Below are 25,455 nucleotides of genomic sequence, written 5' to 3' on the forward strand. Positions count from 1 at the left end.
ATATATATATATATATATATATATATATATATATATATTGAAAACTGTAGCCAAAGCCTGCACGAAGCTGAAGAGCCCCAGGAACGGGGCTCTGAGCTGTCAAAGTCTGGCCACAGGTGAGGTGTGTTACCTGAGCTGCCACGCCAACACCACCTACCATGCCGGTGCCCCTGAGTCTTACAGGTGTCTCGCCTCCACGGGGGAGTGGAAGCCCCAAAAATTTGTCCCTGACTGTAAAGGTGAGTTGGTTATGTTGATTGTAATTTTCAATTTGGTTCAAGCGGTCCCAGCAATTCTTAGAGTTCTTGCTTGGTGCGACTGGAATATGGGGAGCTTGTTCTGCCTAGCTAGGGTCAGGTCGTTAATAGACACACGTGAATTGACGAGAATCTTTCCACGTTAATGGACACACGTGAATTGACGTGAATCTTTCCACGTTAATGGACACACGTGAATTGACGAGAATCTTTCCACGTTAATGGACACACGTGAATTGACGAGAATCTTTCCATCATATTGTTGGCATGGATAAAATGTGTGTTGTTTTTTTTTTTATATTTTGACTTCATAGCGGCCATAAAAATAATGAAAAAATACAAACTTAAACCTTAACAATAATTAAGAAATTTAATATTTTTTTAAATCAATGTTTGAAAATATCTCATTTTTAAGGCTACATTTGTATTTATTTTCATCTAGCCTAAGTTATAACCGGATGTTTCACTTTCCTATGACAAAAATTGATTGGTTCTACAGGAACTCCGTGATCGATAGTTATTTGTTTACAAAACTTTGCAATTTTTAAATAACATAATGCTATTTTAAACCACATGACCTAGTTCGGAAAACAAATTGCTTATCCTTTTTTACTTTCTCGTATATACGAAGTATAGAGAAAGTCTTGAAATCGTGCAAAAAGAAAATCGAGACTTTTACAAATCTCGACGTTTTACACCTCACTGATACGGAAAAACATAATTTTGCAATCTTGTCCGTATGTCTGTGTGTGTGTGTGTGTGTGTAAACACGATAACTTGAGTACCGTTACAGCTAGGTTGATGAAATTTCATATATAAGTATTTTATCAAAATCGTAGATCCGTTTCAACTTTTGAGCGATTTCCGATAAACGGAAGTGGTACTTTTTCTACATTGAATTTTTCAAAAGCATATAACTTGAGTATTATTTCAGATAGATAAATGAAATTTCACATGTAAGTAAAAGATCTAATTCTCTACCTTCTGTCAAATTTTGAGCAATTTCCTTTGACCGGAAGTACTAATTTACGCTATTTCCGATTTCTCAAAAAAACGTATGTAAATTTATAAAGTACTAATAATATTGCGCACTATTATGCACTTTTTGTTTTGGCGTTCGCTTGGTGCGCAATTCTTTTTTCTACTAGATTTTATTATATTTTTAAAAGTTTAAGTAAACAAAAATCATGTCTATATTCCGAGTTGCCATCCCACGTAGTGTTATATTAGAATATTCGAGTAAGTTTAGGGGAGATCACTCTCGGTTTATTTCTAGACAATATCACACATTTTTTGACAGTTAAATAAAGATTTCATTTCATTTTTTTCCAAACAAACGGGCATGTAACTTTTGTAAAATAGTGAAACTAACAGCAAAATTAAAAGTGTGTATTTACCTGTAGGTGTAGTTGGGTTTGTGTCTGCCAATACAGAGCTTTTGTGTACTCACTAATTTTATCGACAGCTGGAATAGCATATTCCGGTGCGAGGGTGGAGACGGAGTTCACGTACTTCACGAGTTCATGTGACGTCACTAACGAGGAGATTAAACAACTTTTTCTCTCACGGCTCAACAAGAGCGGGCTGATGAGCGAGTGTGCCGAGTCTGGCTGTAAGCTGTCTGACATCCGGGTCACGTGTGGTCACGGCACTGGCAGGAACAGGGGGAGGAGAGATGCCACATCTGTCATGTACCAGGTGGGGGCGTGTCCATCATTGCGACACATCTGGCTTAACATGGCGTTTTTTGTCAATGTTTTTTTTACACTAGTGTAGCTTCAAATTTATTTTAAAATATGAAGTAATAATTGACCATAAGTAACCAACATGTAATTGACCATATGTAACCAGCATGTAATTGACCATATGTAATCCACATGTAATTTACCGTATGTAACTAGCTTGTAATTGACCATATGTAATCAACATGTAATTGACCATGTGTAACCAGCATGTAACTGGCCTTATGTAACCAACAGATTACCGTGACCATCGACCTTGGACTACCTGGCGAAGAAACAGAGCCTTCAGAAACGTTAAACCACTACCAGAACTTGGTGAATTCACTAGACGAGACACTGTACGATCTAGAAGGTTCGGGCCAGTTCCAGATCCCAGAGATAGGAGAGTACCAGAGTTTTGCCTCCAGTGGCGTCACGTACGTCTGCCAACAGCCGGGTACAAAGTTCATCTACTCCACAACGTTCTGTGGTGAGTGGGAAGGTTTCTGTCCTTCGTTACTCATGACTGACTAGCCCCAGAAATATTCTAAAGCCAGATGATCATACAGATACTAAACCGCACTCATCACACACACACACACAATCATCAATCACAAACACACACACAAGCACTCATAACTCACACACACGCACACATACAGACGAATTACTAAGTGTTACAGCCCCCCCCCCTCTTACCGGTCCCTGGTACTCCTCTAGTTAGTTTCAATACGTATATTGTGTCTTGCTTAGATCTATTTCTGCACTTCGATATTAAGTCATTTATTTCAAGTGCTAACAATGCAAGATTCTACAACCAGATTGTTGATAAACTGTAATGTCCGGATTTTTTTCAGCTGGGTGTGGTCCTGGCCACATGTACGACAACACAACCAACAGCTGTAGAGTTTGTCCTAAAGACACATACCAGGACCAGGACATTTCCTTCAGCTGTACACCATGTCCTAACAATACAGTGACACAAGCTGAGATGGCCACGTCAGAAGCTCTGTGTTTGGGTACGGTCAGCTCTTCATGTGAGCGGCTGGAGTGTATTTTTATTATTTGTAACTTAGAAGGCGAATGTATCGTTTCGTTTCATGTCGTAAATTGTTCGTATTTTTTAGTTGTGTAGTCCCGTATTATGGCGCCGCTGTCTCACTGTTTATGTCCCTGGTTATAGCTAGTTTATATATATTTCGTTTATATTGTTGTCATTGTTTATAGTAAGTGTCTTTTTATAATATTCTGTTGCATGTTTCGTCGTGTTTGGTTTGTTATCCGTGAATTAGGGACTATTTGTTTACGTGTAGCGTGTGAGGTGTGTGGAAGTCGGGTTCCGGCTTGTTCAACTCTGTCTTTTGTGTGTAAAGCTGCGGTGAAGGGAGCAGGCAGTCTCTCTGGTCATCGGGTGAAAAGAATAGCAAATTCGCACCATCCAGCCATATTTATTTTGTGTTTGTGTTCGTCGTAGTCCTGGACGTAGTCCGAAATTGGGTGTTTTGTTTGATGTAAAAAGTTTGTTTCGTTTGGTTCTGTTTTGTCAGTTTTTATCTGTTCTTTTTTTATAACTTTTGGTTCCATGCAATAAATTTTATTAAATTGTTAAAAGTTTTGTTTTATTTTAGTAGCTTATTATTTAGACTAAGGTTAGGGTTTAACCACTGTGGGTTCTACCACGGTTGCACTGACCGGACAGATTAGTTAGTTAAGCCTAGAAGGGTAGATTTTAAGGTATCCCCCCCTAGCAGGGCTTACAAATTGGTAGCACGAGTGGGGTCAGTGCTTTAGTCTAGTTAAATTTTTGTTTTTTTGCTAGGGCTAGGTGTAGCTTAGTTAAATTTTTTTGTTTTGATAGGCCCTTTATGGAACCATATGTGTTTAGTTTTTGTTTAGCGTAGGAATTGTTTGTAGTCTTAACACCCAATTCGGACGAGATGGCGGAGGTGGCACAAACCATCAGCATCGTTCCACCCAGGGAGATCCTCATCCGGAAGTTTCATGGGGACAGCCACGGCTATGAGGTGGAACGATTCATTGACGAGGTCCAGTCTCTCTGGAGGGCCAGAAGAGACGTCTCAGTGGAAGAGAGGAAGGACCTTCTCTGGCAGTACCTGGGGGAAGCTGTGAGAGAAGAACTGAGCTGCAGGGGAGATGACCTGCAACGTGACCCAGAGGCCTCCATCAGGCTCCTCCGAGAAGTCTATGGGGAGAAGAGGAGCGTCTCCCAGCTAATGGCGCAACTCCAAATGGTTGTGCAGGGCCAACACGAGTCGGTGAGGGCCTACTCGCACCGCCTGCACAGGGCCTTCAAGGCCCTTGTTGCCCGACAGGGCACCCTGCAGGTCCCTCAGACGAATGCTGAGTTCCTAAGGGACCAGTTTATGGAAAAGCTGAGCCAGTCCTCAGTCAGACGTCAGTTGCAAGAACTAGTTTTCAGGGACCCTAAGATCCCCTTCCTGGCCATACGGGATGCGGCCATTCGATGGTCTGGAGACGAGGACCCAGGGACAGAACCTGCCTATGTGGCAGCTCTACATGCCCGCCCCAAGGAAGAACCCACCCTGCCCAGGTCTAAGCTGGAAGACAGGGTGGACAAGCTCGCAGAGCAGCTATCGGCACTGTTGACTCAGTTGGCACAGAACCCTCAAGTGTCATCTAGCCGAAGGGTACCCCGCCGACGTCCAGAGGCGGAAACAAGAATGTGTTACAATTGTAACCAGCAAGGTCACCTCGCCCGCAATTGTCGAAACTCAAAGAAGCAGGAGGCCGCAGTGATTCAGAGTCTTACTACTGCTGGTGGGCAGAGCCTAAGCTCCACCATTCACAAGCTGGCTGGACAGTGCCCCACCCTGACTGTGTATTTACAAGGTGTACCGGTGACGGCCGTTATAGACAGTGGTTCACAAGTCAGCACGGTCACTGAAACATTTTGTAACAGGAGCCTCAAGAACATTATCCTAAGAACAGACACACCCCTGTCCTTGAGGGCAGCAAATGGGTTGGCCATCCCATACAATGGCTATTTTATTACTGACCTGGAGGTCAATAAGGAAGAAATACGCGACAAGGGGTTCCTTGTGATAAAGGATCCAGTGGGTGGCTCAGCTCCACCCTGCTTGTTGGGCATGAACGTTCTCCAGGACCTGACCACATTGGCCCACCTGATCAAGCCTCCAGGGGTGACACCGAAGGTATGGCGAGGGGACAAGGTCCTCCGCCCCCACGAAAGGACTCTGGTGCCTGCCAAGAGTGTACCAACCATTCAGGCGACGAAAGGAGACCCCAGAATGAAGGACGACAAGGTGGTACAGCCATTAGACCAACCTTTTCACCCAGATCCGTCAGTGGTATCAGGCCCAACCTCCTGCCTACGCGCCAGCATAACCAGTATAAAGGTGGATCAATCTGAGGAACTAGAGGCAATGGGTCCACCTAACCCATCCTTAATTAAGGCACCGGGTGGTGGTGCTGGGGAATGCCCCCAGACAGAGTCAAACAAGAAGGACAAGCAGGTCAAAAAAACACATGTAGCTGAACTGGCCATAGGCGATCTGGTCCTTCTGAGACAACCCCCACTAGGCAGACGCAAAATGGCAGACCTGGACGACCCGACAGTTTATGTCGTGGTCGAAGTACCTCCGATCACCGGCGGGTGTTACGCCATTAAAAAGAAAGATGGCCCTTCTGGCACCCGCCGGGTGGCAAGCACCCAGATTACCAGATATGTGCCTCCCAGGGCTCAACCACCCTCCCCAAGGCCGGTCAAAGTGATACCGCCGGCTACTCCAGGCTACAGCCACATAATTTATAAGGTCCAATTGCCGGGGACCAGAGCAGCCGGTAACCCCACAGTACCTGACATACCTCTGCGTAGGTCGGTCAGGGAGCGCAGAGTCCCTAGTAGGCTAGACTTGTGATTGTGCCCTGTGGGCTGATTTTTTTGCAAGTTCTTTTGCAAAGTTTTGTTTTTTGTAACATGTATGATTATGCCCTGTGGGCTGATTTTCTGGCAAAGATTGTTTTTTTGTAAAATTTATGATTGTGCCCGGTGGGCTGATTTTTTTGCAAGTTCTTCCTGCAAAGTTTTTTGTAACATTTATGATTATGCCCTGTGGGCTGTTTTTTTCAAGTTTGTTAGCTTGCGGTGACCGCAAGCTTTAGGGGGCGTGTATGTGAGCGGCTGGAGTGTATTTTTATTATTTGTAACTTAGAAGGCGAATGTATCGTTTCGTTTCATGTCGTAAATTGTTCGTATTTTTTAGTTGTGTAGTCCCGTATTATGGCGCCGCTGTCTCACTGTTTATGTCCCTGGTTATAGCTAGTTTATATATATTTCGTTTATATTGTTGTCATTGTTTATAGTAAGTGTCTTTTTATAATATTCTGTTGCATGTTTCGTCGTGTTTGGTTTGTTATCCGTGAATTAGGGACTATTTGTTTACGTGTAGCGTGTGAGGTGTGTGGAAGTCGGGTTCCGGCTTGTTCAACTCTGTTTTTTTGTGTGTAAAGCTGCGGTGAAGGGAGCAGGCAGTCTCTCTGGTCATCGGGTGAAAAGAATAGCAAATTCGCACCATCCAGCCATATTTATTTTGTGTTTGTGTTCGTCGTAGTCCTGGACGTAGTCCGAAATTGGGTGTTTTGTTTGATGTAAAAAGTTTGTTTCGTTTGGTTCTGTTTTGTCAGTTTTTATCTGTTCTTTTTTTATAACTTTTGGTTCCATGCAATAAATTTTATTAAATTGTTAAAAGTTTTGTTTTATTTTAGTAGCTTATTATTTAGACTAAGGTTAGGGTTTAACCACTGTGGGTTCTACCACGGTTGCACTGACCGGACAGATTAGTTAGTTAAGCCTAGAAGGGTAGATTTTAAGGTATCCCCCCCTAGCAGGGCTTACATTCACTTAGCCGTTAACCAAATAACGTACTGTCTATTCCCACATTTTCTGTTACAAAACTATTTTTTACAGACCTCTGTAGACCTGGCCAGTTTTCCCACAATGGAATCCAGGCGTGTGACCCTTGCCCAGTTGGCTCGTACCAATCCAAATATGGGATGACGTCATGTGACCTCTGTCCGTACAGCATGTCCACCGTTGCTATGGGAACGACCAGCGTTGATGAGTGTTTGTGTGAGTAACCAACGAGCCAACGTCCTGGAGTCTAGGAGACCGTCATGTGACCTTGACTCTGCCTCTAGTTTGAGAGTCTCTGTTGTTTCATTTTTTTCAGTTTAAGACTTCTAAATACCTGAATATTTTAGGAATTAAAGGAATAAGTAGTACTGATATTTTATTTTCAATTTATTCATAAGCAAGTTTTTAAAATTTCTTTTTGTCGTTTCAAATTTTCCTCCAGTTTTCAACACCCGACTTAGCGAGACCACCTCCCAGGCAGCCATACAAATATTTGACAAAATTCCAACGACCTTCACCTTCATGACCTGGGTCACCTCGGCCTCGACACTTATGACGTCATCATTGACCTTCTCACTGGGGTCAGACCAGGACAACTCTACTGCAGCATTTTTAGCCCTGGACAAAATAATTCTAGCCATACATGAACAGAGGGACATTGGAGGGTTGAAAGTTATCAGGTGGGAGAATAAACAAACGAAACCTCAACCGTTTTTACAATGACAGCAGTTAATCTAGACTATACTATTTACTTGTAATTTTCAATAAACTAAGAAATCTTCTAGTAATTATATAATAATGTATTTTAAATGACTGTAATAATTTTCAGTTATAAAGCATTTCTATATTTTATTGTTTTTCTTTTTGAAATATTGCTCAAATTTCTTCGATACTTGATTTGTCAAATTTCTTCCATACTTGATTTTTCTTTGAAACATCCGCTGATAGAAAATGGAACCATATAGCCGTCTGCTACACGTCTGGCACCGTCTACCTGTATGTCAACGGTTTTCTAACCGACGAGAGGTCAGGTTTGCACGTGACGGATTTGTTCCAGAAGTCTCTCACTTTTGGCAGGTCAAACCAAGATGGTGTTAACGGTAGGTTTTATGGGTTGGAGGTTTTAGAAGATTTCGTCAGACTAGTAGGTTTCAAATGTTGTCGTCAATTGTAGGTAATATATACATATAAGGCCGATATTTCTTATTGGTGAATGGCTTTAATAGTTTACCTAAAAGGATGATGTAAATGCTTTGTAAATCAAAATGTAACGTAAATGCAGATTTCAATTTTATAAATGTTGAAAACGAGGTCGTGTTAGTGTGTTTGTTACAATAACGTTCAAACGATAACAAGCAACATTCAAACGATAACAAGCAACATGTGTGTCCACAGCTGTGGTAGTGAGTGGCCTCCAGCTGACCACCAGCTTCTACACAGAGCTCCAGCTCCGAGAGTTGGCCACTTCCTGTCACAAGAAGGTCAAGACAAATCTACTGGCCAGAAAACCTTGGGAGTTTCTTGCCCTTTCTCCCAGCACGTGCAATGGTAAGTAAATACAAAGTGTATTTCAGAGCTGATTCCTCAAGAGCAAAAGGGCTTAGTTCCTCTTGTTAAATCTCGGGAAAAGACTTTACCCAATTTAAGTCAGGTACCCACTAGAGCTGATTTGGCTTAGGGGACCAAATGTTTTTAGCACGCGGACCGAACTTGAGACACTACAGCTTGCAGGTACATGCTTTTCCACAAAACCTCACCTTCCCTTGAGAATTGTGGAAATATTTCTTTATAACGTCCAACGGTTTTTTCTTCTTTACGACTGTATACTACAAATATATTATAATTTAAAAATATGCTTAACAATTGACTATAGTATATTAACTTATACTAACTTATTTTCAAAACGATGTAAATTTTAATTTGATATTCTTGTTGCTACATTGATACACCAACACCGTATGTATTATTAAAGTCCCAAAATGTGCTAGAAGATCCTCGCTAAAATAACACCAGAGACTAATTGTGGTGACGAGTTACTGGTGGAAAATGTGGTTGGCAAAAATACAAAACAAAAACACTTTAGCATTGAGATAGTAGGTCATTATCTAACTGCCCGTAACGTTCCTAACCACATTTTTTTTCCTGTATAAAGCTGTAACGGTACTCAAGTTAGAATATTAGTACTTTATAGGAGTATTTTTTTTTTTTAGAAATTGCAAAAAGCGTAAAGTATTACTTTTGGTCAATGAAAATTACTCCATGAAACAGTTATCAAGTTATGAGCTTTTGAAAAACAAAAAGTACAATAAATTCCATTCCCGGTTAGCGGAAATGGCAAAAAAAGTTGAAAAAGAACTGCAAATTTGATATAACACTTATACGTGCAATTTCATCAACGTAGTGAAGTTATATAAGTATGTTCCAGAAAGTTTAGGGGACATAACTCCCACTTTATTTCAGACGTGAACATGTGTGAGGGCGAGCCGTGTGGCCAACACGGTACTTGTATCTCTGGTCTGGACACGCTTCAGTGCGTGTGTCACACGCCGTGGTCCGGGGATCGGTGCCAGGTGGCTCCAGACTTTTGTGCAGACAACGTGTGTGCTAACGGCGCCACCTGTGTCAACATGCCAGAGGACAACATGTACAGGTGTCAATGTGCACCTGGATATTATGGCGTCCTGTGCAAGCAAAGGCGTGGTATGTTTTTGGTCATGTAAATTAATTACAGAAATCAGCTAGAAATCGATAAATTAGCTGAAATTCAAGAAATTTGCTCAGTCAAGAAATTAACTGGATATCAAGAAATAAGTTTTAAAAAACTAGCAGAAAGGTTTAGCTTAAAATTATTTTAATATAAATATCGACATCAAGAGAGCACATTGGTCCCTACGACAATACCATTGTCTCTAATTCCACGTTAACCCTTGTAATTGTTACTCTAATATAATAATATTTCCCGTCTTTTATAGTTATCAAAGCTATTTTCCAATACTCCACGTATTTGATCCGATTATTTCCCCTTTAAAAACATTTCATAAATCTGATCATAGCCGTTTATCCTTCTGTATCACTGAAATAGTTGCCTAACCTTATCTGGACGATATCTTTATCTCCCATCAAACAGTGCTTTAACTATCTCTCCTTAAATACAATTTAAAACTTTTCACGTGTATTTCTAAAATTAGCAATTCCTTAGTATCTATATATATAATTCTCTTCTGGGAGACGCTACAAAACAAGCTGTAAACGCGCTCCCTACCATCCCCACCCCTACACGGTCTTAGAGAGCTGTGGTTCACGCTATGTTTACCTTCGTGGAGTCGGGTTTAGTGACGGCTATTAGGGGCAGATAATTTAGTTTGAAATGATTTTAAACGTTGGGGGGGGGGGGGGGGGGAAGGAGGGGGGGGGGGGGTTATCGTCCTTAACGTGCTACTTATAGTGTTTTAAAGAAATATTTTCAGTTTCAGCGTTGGTACTGTCGAATTAACAAATTATGAATTACTGAAAAGTAGAAAAAACAACTAAATAGCGGCGTATGTTATGCCGCGGGTCGGCTCGTCACTTATATAATTACAACGTCGTAATTTCTAACACTTTTATCTCCCCTATTACCATTGAACTTACCTCCCCTATGACCATTGAACTTATCTCCTGACCATTGAACTTATCTCACCTATGACCATTGAACTTATCTCCCCTATTACCATTGAACTTACCTCCCCTATGACCATTGAACTTATCTCCTGACCATTGAACTTATCTCCCTTATGACCATTGAACTTATCTTCCCTATGACCATTGAACTTATCTCCCCTGTGACCATTGAACTACTTATCTCCCCTATGACCATTGAACTTATCTCCCTTATGACCATTGAACTTATCTCCCCTATGACCATTGAACTTATCTCCCCTGTGACCATTGAACTTATCTCCCCTCTGACCATTGAACTTATCTCCCCTATGACCATTGAACTTATCTCCCCCCTAAACAGAAACAATAGACGGCCACTGGGGCAACTGGGGCGAGTGGTCAGAGTGTTCCGTCACGTGTGAGTCGGGAACAAGGTCAAGGACGAGGGAGTGTAACAACCCCGCTCCCCGAGGAGACGGAAAAGTCTGCCACGGTGAAGGTCACGAGGAAGAAGTTTGTATCACCAACTGCTCCAGTAAGTCACATGGTTTTTTTTCCCCACGTTTTCTTTAACTTGCTTTCGCGTCTGTTTGTTTTTCCATCAAATCTTGCGATCAAAATGTCGGGCACTTCCCAGTCAGCTAGCGCGCTGAAATTTTCAGGGAAGCTTTGTTTCCGATGACAATACAATATTCAATTATTATTATTACAAAATTGATCCATGGAAAAATTTTATTGATCATTTTAGACTCCTATTGATTTGTACCAAAAAAATGGACATAACCTAGTAATTGTAATTTGATAAAAACAAAGTTCGGTACTTTCCCTTGAAAAAGATCGAAACCGAAAATCTGCAGCTTTAGCGATGGAGACAGAAAAACAAACAAAGTGTCTCTCGTAAAGCAAAAGTGCGTCATGCTACTGCTCGTGCGATTGAGACAGAACAAGAAAGGACCTCTCGTCTTGCTAAGCAGAAAGAACGAACCTCCAGCTGATCCTGAATAATAAACGTGTCATGCCTGGTATAAGTCCCTTTTATCTTTGTGTTCGTCCTTTGTGAGTGTTTGTCTTCGTTTACCCAAAAAAAAAGTGAATGCGAGAAGATAAAATCGATAGCAAGATTTGAATGTAAACAAACAGACAAAGACTAAAAAGTAGAAAATAATTATCATTATTTTTTTTTAAAAACCTACGTTTTCTGATTGAACTAAAAAGTATAAATCAATGCTATACATCACAATAATGCAAGCGATCACTCAACTATAAGCGATCGCAAACTGCGTGCGCATTATGACAAAAAAATGAAAAACGTGGGGCGCCGAAGTAAAAGTAAAAGTTCAATCAGAAAACGTGGGTTTTTAAAAAAGAAAATTATTTATAATTATTTTTTTTATATACTTGTCTGAGAGCCACGTGACGAGATGTTACATTGAAATATTAATGTTGTAAATTAGCAACAAATACGAGTAAAGGTATATAAAAACATGTGATGTAGAGTAGCAACAATCAAACGGAAGCATAGACAATTTTGTAATGCTTGTTTCAGATTGTCAATGGGGAACATGGTCGCCATGGAAACCGGAAGTAACTTGCGGAAGAGGTTTTGAAATCCGCATTCGAAACAAAAACAAAACCGAGGCTCAAAATGGCGGGTCAAAGTGCAGGGGCCCTGCGCATGTCTATCGATTGTTGAACTTACCCGGATGTCCAGGTAAGGTTGGTACTGGACCATTTGTAGAGGCTGATGTTAGCTAGTTAATGTAACCGAGTATTACTTCAAGTCATTTTCTAGCTGTAAAACTATCTTGGCTAGTGTCTGATTGTAGTTGTACACTAGCTCTAGATCTGGTACTGTCCCAGTACATACCCATATCCTGGACTTAGCCGCATTTATGACACTACCGATGATCTTATATAAAGATAAGCGTGGGTCTCTTCCTAAATATTAGTAAAGTTATCTAATAGATACTATAGTTACCCATGCTTTTTAAATAGCTTTTTAATTAGTAGTGTATTATTATGTATATAAGGAAAATCATTTATTTTCTCCCTTTTAGTACATTATTACATATAAGCTTTTTATTACTACGTTTTTAATGCATTTTTTACAAGAACTGTCAATTAAAATGTATACCTGCTTTTGTTTTCTCATGAAGTGAACGGTCAGTTCGGCCACTGGTCACCGTGGTCTGAGTGCTCAGCATCGTGTGGTGGGGGCGTGTCCTCTAGGTCACGTGCATGTGACAACCCTCCTCCCAAAAATGGCGGACAGCCGTGTACTCACTCACTGGCCAGGGAGAGCCGGACGTGCAATGAGCAGACGTGTAGAGGTAAAAATTTCCAAAACGTGTTTTACTGTGTCGGGTCACGTTATGCCCTCTAGTATGTCCTGTCACTCACGTGATGTCCACCAGAGTGTCCTGTCAGTCAAGTGATGTCCTCTAGTGTGTCCTGTCAGTCACGTGATTTCTGTCCCCTAGTGTGTCCTTTCAGTCACATGATGTTATTTAGTAATGTCCTGTCAGTCACGTGATGTCCTCTAGCGTGTCCTGTCAGTCACGTGATGTCCTCTAGCGTGTCCTGTAAGTCACGTGATGTCCTCTAGTGTGTCCTGTCAGTCACGTGATGTCCCCTTGTGTGTCCTGTCAGTCACGTGATGTCCTCTAGTGTGTCCTGTCAGTCACGTGATGTCCCCTTGTGTGTCCTGTAAGTCACGTGATGTCCTATAGTATGTCATGTGAGTCACGTGATCTCTGCCCACCAGTGTGTCCAGTACCAGAGCCAAGAACTAACTGGAAGTCCTGGAACTGTACCAACCAAGACGGCGACATGACCAGCTGCAACATCGTGTGCAAGCCTGGCATGGCTATCGTGGAGGACGTCGACAACATCTTCATCTGTGGGTTCGCCACCAACTACACCTGGTCACAGCAGACGGTGGTCAACCCGGTGGGAATTCTGCCAGACTGCACAGGTAGGGGGCGTGTCTTGCAGGGTACCTGTCAGACTGTACAGGTAGGGGGCGTGTCTTGCAGGGTACCTGTCAGACTGCACAGGTAGGGGGCGTGTCTTGCAGGGTACCTGCCAGACTGCACAGGTAGGGGGCGTGTCTTGCAGGGTACCTGCCAGACTGCACAGGTAGGGGGCGTGTCTTGTAGGGTACCTGTGAGACTGCACACGTAGGGGGCGTGTCTTGCAGGGTACCTGTCAGACTGTACAGGTAATGGGCGTGTCTTGCAGGGTACCTGTCAGATTGTACAGGTAGGGGGCGTGTCTTGCAGGGTACCTGTCAGATTGTACAGGTAGGGGGCGTGTCTTGCAGGGTACCTGTTAGACTGCACAGGTAGGGGGCGTGTCTTGTAGGGTACCTGTTAGACTGCATGTAAGATGCACGTCATGCAGGATTCCTGTCAAACAATACCCATATGCTTTTAGCCAAATGTTGGGGAAGTTATAACTTCCCACTGCAGTGGATCTTTAATCTATACATTGCTTGCTCAACGATTTGTGTACAAGTTTCCAAGTCTAATTGAGAGGTCGTTCCTAACTTAAAACATTGAGATATTGAACACATCAAATTGAATTGTTGATTTTTACATTTCTTTAAACAGCGATCGTTAAAAAAAACCCTAAAACCTCTGACTCCCCACCCTAAAACCCTATTTCCCACCCTAAAACCTATGACTCCCCACCCTAAAACCTCTGACTCCCCTCCCTAAAACCTCTGACTCCCCACCCTAAAACCTCTGACTCCCCTCCCTAAAACCTCTGACTCCACCCTAAAACCTCTGACTCCCCACCCTAAAACCTCTGACTCCCCACCCTAAAACCTCTGACTCCCCATCTTAAAATTCTGACTCCCCACCCTATAACCTCTGACTCCCCATCTTAAAATTCTGACTCCCCACCCTAAAACCTCTGACTCACCATCCTAAAACCTCTGACTCCCCACCCTAAAACCTCTGACTCTCTACTCAGACAGGAAAATCCCCCAGTCGATCAAGCCACAGATAACTGTGACCATTGACGTCAACTGTAACGACAGCCCGTCCCCAGAACAGTTTGAGGAGGCGATGAGTAATCGAATAGGTGACCTGGAGTGTAGGAGGGAAAACAAATGTGGTTACGTCATCAAGTCTGAGAGAAGGTGTGGCAGGAAGCGATCAACAGGTGGGTTTGGTAACAATCGATAAGTAATTATAATTATAAATACAAATACAAATACAAATACAAATACAAATACAAATACAAATACAAATACAAATACAAATACAAATACAAATACAAATACAAATACAAATACAAATACAAATACAAATACAAATACAAATACAAATACAAATACAAATACAAATACAAATACAAATACAAATACAAATGCAAATGCAAATGCAAATGCAAATGCAAATGCAAATGCAAATGCAAATGCAAATGCAAATGCAAATGCAAATGCAAATGCAAATGCAAATGCAAATGCAAATGCAAATGCAAATGCAAATGCAAATGCAAATGCAAATGCAAATGCAAATGCAAATGCAAATGCAAATGCAAATGCAAATGCAAATGCAAATGCAAATGCAAATGCAAATGCAAATGCAAATGCAAATGCAAATGCAAATGCAAATGCAAATGCAAATGCAAATGCAAATGCAAATGCAAATGCAAATGCAAATGCAAATGCAAATGCAAATGCAAATGCAAATGCAAATGCAAATGCAAATGCAAATGCAAATGCAAATGCAAATGCAAATGCAAATGCAAATGCAAATGCAAATGCAAATGCAAATGCAAATGCAAATGCAAATGCAAATGCAAATGCAAATGCAAATGCAAATGCAAATGCAAATGCAAATGCAAATGCAAATGCAAATGCAAATGCAAATGCAAATGCAAATGCAAATGCAAATGCAAATGCAAATGCAAATGCAAATGCAAATGCAAATGCAAATGCAAATGCAAATGCAAATGCAAATGCAAATGCAAATGCAAATGCAAATGCAAATGCAAATGCAAATGCAAATGCAAATGCAAATGCAAATGCAAATGCAAATGCAAATGCAAATGCAAATGCAAATGCAAATGCAAATGCAAATGCAAATGCAAATGCAAATGCAAATGCAAATGCAAATGCAAATGCAAATGCAAATGCAAATGCAAATGCAAATGCAAATGCAAATGCAAATGCAAATGCAAATGCAAATGCAAATGCAAATGCAAATGCAAATGCAAATGCAAATGCAAATGCAAATGCAAATGCAAATGCAAATGCAAATGCAAATGCAAATGCAAATGCAAATGCAAATGCAAATGCAAATGCAAATGCAAATGCAAATGCAAATGCAAATGCAAATGCAAATGCAAATGCAAATACAAATACAAATACAAATACAAATACAAATACAAATACAAATACAAATACAAATACAAATACAAATACAAATATATATATATATATATATATATATACTAGAATACCCGTCATCCGTTGGATAACTGTGGGTTTCGGGGGTCATCCATCAAAAAACATCACGTCTGTCACTCAGAGGCATAGCGACCCTTCCCGGCGCCCGGGGCCAAGTTTTCGATTTGAACCCCCCCCCCCCCAAGATTTCGATTTTCAACCCCCCCTCAAACTTTTGATGTGCAACCCCCCCCCCCCCCCCACTCAAACTTTCGATTTGAACCCCCCTCAACCTTTCAATTTATTTTTCCAAACCATTTTGGCGCCCGAACATATGTCGTCCCCCCCCGCCCCCCCTCCACCTCTCCTTCCCCCCCCCCCGCCTCCCCTCCCCCTCCCGCTCCCCCCCCCTCCTCGCTACGCTACTGCAGTGTCACTTATCGTCACAAAAAACAGACCCCACATTCAAAAATATGTTTTTTATCTTTTAAAAACACCGAAAACACCGATTTCGGACTATCCCTTCATATACTAACTTCATAGGTGACCTACTCAACTCTACTTCACCTGCCCAGTGTCCCGCCAAGTCTCAGACAACATGTTTTTATCGTTTAAAAAACGATTCCAGCCGAGCATGTATCTGACCACACTATCCATTCATATGCTTAGGACAAAGAAACAGATGAACTCTACTTCACCTGCCCTGTATCTTGCCAAGTTCAGATAGGCAACGTTATCATTCACATCTAAAAAAAAAAATTGAAAAAAAAAATTTCATTGACATATTGGTCTAGAACCCGTGCCTCCTGCATGAGAGCTGACTACGCTACCATTTTAGCTATTTACTCGTGACGTCACAAGTGAATTTTTATACTATACTATGTGTCTCCTTATGCAACTTTATTTACGCGTATAGATTCTAGATCTAGATCTAAAAATAAGTCTAGTAGTACTAACTTTCAAATTAAATTTTATCTTAAATAAGCCAAACAAAGATTTATATAAAATAATTAAGGCCTGAAATAGATTCTAGATGTAGAATTTACATTGAATCTAGTGACCTACATCTAGGCTAGATCTAGATCTAGGCTAGATTCATAAATTTCCTTCGATAGCTGATCTTTAGATCTAGAGAAATTTATCGTAAAACTAAATGAAAAAGACAGTTGAAAATTGATATAAGTGTTGGAACGTAATAAATACAGCAAACGGACGTATTGTTAAAGCTATGACCGACAGAAAATTAGATTTAGAACGCGTTAAACTTTTGAATGGGAACGCAATTTTCTTCAATAGACGCCGCCATTTTATTGTACTAAAGAGTAAACAAAAACCTGTGACGTCACTATTCCCACAAAGTTTAGTCAAGGTTTTAACATTTTAAAAAAAAATGGGTTATTCTGCGTAGGAATAAATCAATAAATTAATTAACGTCTTTAAATAAATTTGTGATCAACAGTCTGTCTGCATTAAAAAATTATTCTCTACCTGCATACCATTTTACAGCTTTCCAGATAGAGTCGAACATATCACAATTTTCGATCAGGCAAACAAATAAATATTCAAACATGTAAACAAAGTTGACTTTTAGTAGTATATAGATAGATATATATATACATTGTGAAAGAAGGGGGGGGGGAGAAAGAAAGACTGCTCTACCTACTCCCTATTTTATATCCCCAGGTGCTGTGGTCATGACGGTTGACCTTGAGGTGCTGGGTTACGATGATGTCAAGGCCGACTACTTTAGTCAGCTTTCTGGTACTTAAAGATTTTACTGGTTATCTACCATCTCTACCTGTCTCTATGTGTCGAAATTAAATTTCAGCCAACTGTTGGCTTTATGTCTATGTTCTAGATCCGACTTCATTTACCTAAATTTTTCAACTTAACTTCACTTTTTTTAAATGACCATACCAAGGCTAGTTTGATGCGCAGTTGAGCTCCGCCATCTTGGCCTATATTTGTATCCCAAGGATTTGTCTGCTCCACAGAAGAAGAAGCAGAACGCCAGATGGAGCACCTGTACACGCTGGAGAAGATGGTCAAGGAGATCTCGGACAAGAACGAGACTTTGTTCTCGCCTGTCGTGGACGGGGTCGAGTTCAAAGGTCACGTGGAGACCTTTCAGGCGGTGGTGACGTGTCAAGAAGGATCGGGGCTTTTACATGGATTCTGTGGTGTGTGGGTTTGTGTTGTGTGGGTTTGTGTGGTGTGTGAGTTTGCGTGGGCTGTGGGTTTGTGTGGTGTGTGGGTTTGTGTGGTGTGTGGGTTTGTGTTTTGTGGGTTTGTGTGGTGTGTGAGTTTGTGTGGTGTGTGGGTCTGTGTGGTGTGTGGGTCTGTGTGTTTGTCTGGTATGTGGGTCTGTGTGGTGTGTGGGTTTGTGTGGTATGTGGGTCTGTGTGGTGTGGGTCTGTGTGGTGTGTGGGTTTGTGTGGTATGTGGGTCTGTGTGGTGTGGGGTGTGTGGCTTGATGTAGCGTGTGGATTAATGTTATGTGTTATGTGATGTAAGTGTTTTTTTTTTATGTATGTGTTTTGTGTGGCGTATCTTTATGTATGAATTCACTAATTTGTGTCCTCAGTCGACTGCCCAGCCGGAAGTTACTCCACCGGAAACGGCTCATGTCTGCTGTGTGAGAAAGGTTTTTACCAGGACCAGGCCAAGATGTCCGAGTGTTTGCCGTGTCCAAACGGTCAGTACTGGTCAAAGTTGTAGTTTAACGATCAGTAGTGGTCAAAGTTGTAACTTAACGGTCAGTACTGGTCAAAGTTGTAACTTAACGGTCAGTACTGGTCAAAGTTGTAACTTAACGGTCATTACTGGTCAAAGTTGTGTCCAACGGTCAGTACTGGTCAGTTGTGTCCAACGGTCAGTACTGGTCAAAGTTGTAACTTAACGGTCAGTACTGGTTAAAGTTGTAACTTAACGGTCAGTACTGGTCAAAGTTGTAACTTAACGGTCAGTACTGGTCAAAGTTGTGTCCAACGGTCAGTACTGGTCAGTTGTGTCCAACGGTCAGTACTGGTCAAAGTTGTAACTTAACGGTCAGTACTGGTCAAAGTTGTAACTTAACGGTCAGTACTGGTCAAAGTTGTAACTTAACGGTCAATACTGGTCAAAGTTGTAACTTAACGGTCAATACTGGTCAAAGTTGTAACTTAACGGTCAATACTGGTCAAAGTTGTAACTTAACGGTCAGTACTGGTCAAAGTTGTAACTTAACGGTCAGTACTGGTCAAAGTTGTAACTTAACGGTCATTATCTTTCAAAGTTTTAGGTCGTTTGAAAGTAAATTTGAATGTCAAATTAATAATTTAAACTGTTATACAACAGCGTTCCTAAATACAATTAATAAAATTTGAGTTAAGAATAATATTTATTTACTTAAGTAATCAATATAACTCATTTTTAAAATATTTACAAATAGCCTACTGTAAAAATATATTCCTGCACACAATTTAATTTATAAATAAGATATATCTAGAGACGACCTTAAACACCTGATAGGTGTGTTGGACTGTGTATTTAACGGACAACCTTAAAGACCTGATAGGTGTGTTTGTAGTTTACTTGTGGTTTCCTTACACATCTCAGACACGACGACTTCCGGTGTTGGCGCCTACTCCATGGATGAGTGCACATCCACACCTGTTTTGTACGAAGACATCTTCCCACCGGTATATGACGGGGACGTGGGCACTGACGTCACACAGGTGACAGATGTTGACAATAGCACAGGTAAATCAAGGCACCACAGCTACAATACTACACGTTAGAGATAAATCTTCACTCTTACATTAAGTTCGTGTGTTGGTAATTGACTCGTCTGTGTTTATAGTTGACTTGTGTGTCAATAGTTGACTTGTGTGTGTCAATTGTTGACTCGGGTGTGTCAATTGTTGACTTGTGTGTGTCAAAAGCTGTCTTGTGTGTCAATAGTTAACATTTGTTTCAAAGTTGTGTTGGCTGTCAAAAGTTGTCCTGTGTGTCAAAAGTTGACTTGTGTGTGTGTCAATAGTTGACTTGGGTGTGTGAACAGTTGACTTACGTGTGTCGAAAAGTGACTCGTGTGTCAAAAGTTGTCTTGTGTGTGTCCATAATTGACTTGGGTGTTGTTACAAACACCACTCTATCAGCCACAGAGCTGGCGAACGTACCCGGGTTCGTTATACACAGATGGCTTAAAGCCCTATAAAAGGTAGCTGGCACAACAGTTCACGAGGACTCGTACTTAACGTCTAGGGGATACACTCGAGGAACTCCTGATACCAACAACACATTTAATCCATATATAACTTTTAATATGTGTACAAATTCAAGATAAGACTCTAGCTTTATACAGAATAAAATGAATGAGTAGAATAACGAAAACCCAACTTACAAATTGAAGAAAAAACACTATGTTACACTATCACAGGAGATGGCACTTATGAAAATCACCACAGCTTATACGACACTACTTAAATCACACAATATTACTTAAAACCACAAGTAATAAGGGAAAATGCTGCTTAAAACTACAAAGTACAATATGGCGGCTCATACGGCCACCTCTCTCAGAATGACTGATCTGGGCTACTATGGACTGCTGCGGTCGGCTGCTATGGACTGCTGCGGTCGGCTGCCCAGAAAGGGTTCTGCGCATGGATTTCATCAACTTTGGAAACATGTCCGAGTCAACCAATCGTAATTATAGAAGGATTACACCACAACTCGTGATGGAAAAGTACCGGGTATATGTCTTTCTTGAAACAATGGAAAAACACCGGTGATTACACCACAGGTCATTCATGGTTGGGTAATAAATGTAAACTAAAAAAGAATACAAGACCTAAGTAGGTCACAGTGTGTCAATAGTTGACTTAGGTGTGTCAATAGTTGTCCGGTGTGTCAACAGTTGACTTAGGTGTGTCGTTGTCCTGTGTGTCAAAAGTTGACATTTGTGTCAAACGTTCTGTGTGTTCTAGAACTGAATGCAACAGCACCAGGCTGGATAACATCTGGAACATCTGAGACACAAGTGACGACATTAAAAGATGGCACATCAGGTATATCAAATTATTTTTCTCTTATGCATATCTCATTTAATCATGTTACCCATTACAGCTTGGTAGATCCAAGTCAGGTACCTATTACAGCTGGATGAACTCAGGGAGCTTCTATGGGTTCAAACCCGTTAACCTGAATGAATTCAACACTCTATTCCCATACCAATATGCCACTGTCCAAACATTACAACTAAACCATACCAGAAAAGATTACAGTACAAAGCCAATAGCAATGTAAATAGAAAGTTATATTTCAACGCTAAGGGTAGACAAAGGTACAGAATATACAGAATATACAGAATATAGAACAAGTAGAGACAGAGATTTTTAACCCAATGGGATTCAAACCTACAAATTCACACGGCAACAAATCGCCTCGCCCTCCATGCATCAAGTCTGACCTGCAAACACTTCTGTCAATCAGCGCTACAAAAATAGAGCTATCATGGCAGACCACTAACACAGCTTGTGCACGGAAGACGCTGGCTGGCTTGACCTCTGAACCCCGAAGGGTCTGACCGCTATCCACATAATCACAACAAGGACCATTATTCGACCAGATAAGCGACACAAATACAGGCACGATGATACATACAAATAGTAGCTTCCTAAAATGGGTATAGTGTGAACGTGTAGATGGGATGGTGTACACAGTAGGATAACTCGCGACTGAATTAATGTGTACTAAAAAGTATGCTACCTAAATTGGTTAAAAATGTAAAAGATTTTTTTTTTCTAATTTATAACGGTTAATGTAAAACTGAAAAATTAATCTTTTTGATAAAATATATTTTGTGTCTATCTTGCTTTTATTTTAATTTCAAAGATTATTTTGTAGTAATAAAATACCTTATTATTCTACACTTGAGATATACATCAAAACAATATTTGCGTAGCTAACACAAAAATATGTTTAACGCCATTAGATACTGGAATAATGTTTCAATGTTTATTTATCGAGTCAAAATGTTTCTATTTCAAATTTTCCAGACGACCAGACCCTGACTGTTGCTGTTTCCGTTTCTGTTGGAGTTGTTGTCCTTGTTGTCGTCATTATAATCACTGTCGTCATTTACCGAAAGTAAGTTGTACGTCAGAAACTAGCAAATAGAAAGTAAGTTGTACGTCTGAAACTAGCAAATATTTACTAACATAGCCGCAAGATTTAAAAAAAAAAGGATTTACATAGTTATGATTGAATAATTCGACTTTTTGCACTCCTATGATTGAATGATTAAATAACTCGACCTGTTACACACCTATGATTGTATTATTGAATAATTCGACCTTTTACACACCTATGATTGTATGATTGAGAAATTCGACCTTTTACACACTTATGATTGTATGATTGAATAACTCGACCTGTTACACACCTATGATTGTATGATTGAGTAATTCGACCTTTTACATTGAAGGATGAAACAAAGACAGCATCTAGTGGACAGCTTCCAGTGATGGTTTTAACAGCAGCTGCTGACCATGTAAACTGTCTGTCAGTCGTCTGACACGTGTGTCTGTCCTACCCCTGTCCACTCGGTCACCTGATTTTTTTACAACATAACCACACGACCATCCGACCACATGACCACCTGTCCACCTGACCACCTGACCACATGACCACCTGTCCACCTGACCACCTGACCACATAACCACCTGTACACCTGACCACCTGACCACCTGACCACATGACCACATAACCACCTGACCACCTGACCACCTGACCACATCACCACCTGTCCACATAACCACCTGACCACCTGACCACATGACCACCTGACCACATGACCACCTGACCACATAACCACCTGACCACCTGACCACATGACCACATGACCACATGACCACCTGACCACCTGACCACATGACCACCTAACCACCTGACCACATAACCACCTGACCACCTGACCACATGACCACCTAACCACCTGACCACCTGACCACATGACCACATCAACACCTGACCACCTGACCACCTGACCACATGACCACATCAACACCTGACTACATGACTACATCAACACCTGACCACCTGACCACATGACCACCTGACAACCTGACCACCTGACCACCTGACCACATGACCACATGATCACCTGACCACCTGACCACCTGACCACCTGACTACCTGACCACCTGACCACATGACCACCTGACCACCTGACCACCTGACCACCTGACTACCTGACCACCTGACCACCTGACCACCTGACCACCTGACTACCTGACTACCTGACCACCTGACCACATGACCACCTGACCACCTGACCACCTGACTACCTGACCACCTGACCACATGACCACCTGACCACATGACCACCTGACCACCTGACCACATGACCACCTGACCACACCACCACCTGACCACACCACCACCTGACCACATGACCACATGACCACATGACCACATGACCACATGACCACATGACCACCTGACCCTCTATCCACATGACCACCTGACCAATACTTAGAGCCTATTTTTTAATACAAAAATTGTATATTAGAAACTCAATTTAAAAAGTTGGTCTATTTTGATCAATTGTTCCAAACTTATATTTCCTTACTTGAACATGATTTTGTATCATCACTAAATATATTATCACATTTTATTATTATGATGTATATATTTCATATAGAAATGTTTATTATTGTGAAAAAGTGAATTGTTGTCGAAATTATATTGTTGTATTTTATTATGTTCACTAGGTTTGGTTGAAATATTGTGAAACTAATTATCAAAATGTCGTGCACTATGTACTGCTCTGATTATGCAATTAACAATTTTATTTATAGTTGAGTTTTTTTCTTTACATTGATTGTGAAAGAGATCTAGAACTGTTTTTTTCCCACACCAAGACGCTGCCCAGTGTTGTTTGGCGCCACAGGGTCATTTGTGTTAGCTTCAAATAATAAATAACCTTTTCGAACGTGACGGTTCATGAGAGAGGTGAAGGGATTGTATGGTCAGCACCACACCCAGCCGCCTTTGCTTTCCCTGTGTGAGTCAGGTATCCATCAAGTCACAGGATTCGAACTCGAGTCCTTTGGGTTAGCAATTGTATGCTCCACCATCCTACCACAACCCCCCCCCCGCCGTTAGCTATAATGAAAACGTCGTATATTGAGAGTACGGTGAGTTGTGTACTTAACATCAGTCGTATTGTCATCCAAAGTGGCCCCCACCCCAACATAACAATGGATAAAACTTTTTAAAACTTAAATGCTAACTAGTTTGTCTGAAATATATGTGACTATTATTGTCAAACATTTCTAATGCAAATAATAATTCTAAAACCACAGTTATTGCGATTTTCAAAATCGAAATTTCAATTTAAAAAAGTAGGTTATCGTTGATTAAAGTCACCTGTCATAATTGTGTTATACTTGTGTTATACTTGTGTTATACTTGTGTTATACTTGTCATATACTTGTCTTATACTTGTCTTATACTTGTCTTATACTTGTCTTATACTTGTCTTATAATTGTGTTATAATTGTGCTACAATTGTGTTATAATTGTGTTATACTTGTGTTATACCTCAAACAAAATACCACAACATCTTTCACACAATTAAGTGGTATGTTCGTAACATTAGATAACGATTTGATTTAGGACTATACCACAATTTTCGAATAACAATACCAGTAATAAAGATTTCTAAAAAAAATCCAATTCTCAGAGTTTAATTTATATTTCCATTAAGATGATTTCCCACACAGGTCGGTGGTATTTTTTTTCCGGTCAGCCCAGGATATTCACGGTATCTATTTTTAAATATCATCTTTCGCACAAAACATTTTCCCGATTTTAGCGAAATAATCAGCTGCAGCTTCAGTCCATTCGTGATAGGTATATATATATATATATATATATATATATATATATATATATATATATATATATATATATATATATATATATATATATATATATATATATATATATATATATATATATATATATATATATATATATATATATATATATATATATATATATATATATATATATATATATATATATATATATATATGCCTTTCACTCTCTCTACACACACACACACACACACACACACACACACACACATATATATATATATATATATATATATATATATATATATATATATATATATATATATATATATATGCCTTTCACTCTCTCTACACACACACACACACACACACACACACACACACACATATATATATATATATATATATATATAGGCCTATATATATATATATATATATATATATATATAGATAGATATATATATATATAATATATATATATATATATATAAAATATATATATATATATATATGACTTTCTCTCTCTCACTATCTCCCCCTCCCCACCCCCCTAAGATTGCTTTACAAATTCCCAGTAACCATGTGACAAACATTTTATAAAAAAACAAGTACACTTGAGTGGGATGCAATTCAACAGCCTGACAGCTATTTTTAG

General features: G+C 40.3%; 1 protein-coding gene across 1 annotated transcript in view; it reads left to right on the forward strand.

Annotated features, from left to right (window-relative positions):
- Window positions 1–24,646, forward strand: part of LOC131942419 (uncharacterized) — a 38,368-nt gene extending 13,722 nt beyond the window's left edge. Inside the window, exons 14-34 of the mRNA XM_059302297.1 lie at window positions 51–239; window positions 1,723–1,955; window positions 2,237–2,468; window positions 2,836–2,997; window positions 6,948–7,109; window positions 7,336–7,573; window positions 7,842–7,993; window positions 8,289–8,441; window positions 9,354–9,593; window positions 10,894–11,067; window positions 12,079–12,243; window positions 12,689–12,862; window positions 13,297–13,506; window positions 14,511–14,702; window positions 17,617–17,694; window positions 17,928–18,113; window positions 18,518–18,628; window positions 19,531–19,674; window positions 20,904–20,984; window positions 21,975–22,065; window positions 22,403–24,646. Coding sequence (XP_059158280.1) covers window positions 51–239; window positions 1,723–1,955; window positions 2,237–2,468; window positions 2,836–2,997; window positions 6,948–7,109; window positions 7,336–7,573; window positions 7,842–7,993; window positions 8,289–8,441; window positions 9,354–9,593; window positions 10,894–11,067; window positions 12,079–12,243; window positions 12,689–12,862; window positions 13,297–13,506; window positions 14,511–14,702; window positions 17,617–17,694; window positions 17,928–18,113; window positions 18,518–18,628; window positions 19,531–19,674; window positions 20,904–20,984; window positions 21,975–22,065; window positions 22,403–22,442 — 3,407 coding nt within the window. The 3' untranslated portion in view covers window positions 22,443–24,646. The remainder of the gene's footprint in view (window positions 1–50; window positions 240–1,722; window positions 1,956–2,236; window positions 2,469–2,835; window positions 2,998–6,947; window positions 7,110–7,335; window positions 7,574–7,841; window positions 7,994–8,288; window positions 8,442–9,353; window positions 9,594–10,893; window positions 11,068–12,078; window positions 12,244–12,688; window positions 12,863–13,296; window positions 13,507–14,510; window positions 14,703–17,616; window positions 17,695–17,927; window positions 18,114–18,517; window positions 18,629–19,530; window positions 19,675–20,903; window positions 20,985–21,974; window positions 22,066–22,402) is intronic.
- Window positions 24,647–25,455: the final 809 nt, after the last annotated feature.

The sequence above is a fragment of the Physella acuta genome, unplaced genomic scaffold (assembly GCF_028476545.2).
Source record: "Physella acuta isolate Inbredline_101_S28 unplaced genomic scaffold, ASM2847654v3 ptg000405l, whole genome shotgun sequence".
NCBI classification, from domain to species: domain Eukaryota; kingdom Metazoa; phylum Mollusca; class Gastropoda; family Physidae; genus Physella; species Physella acuta.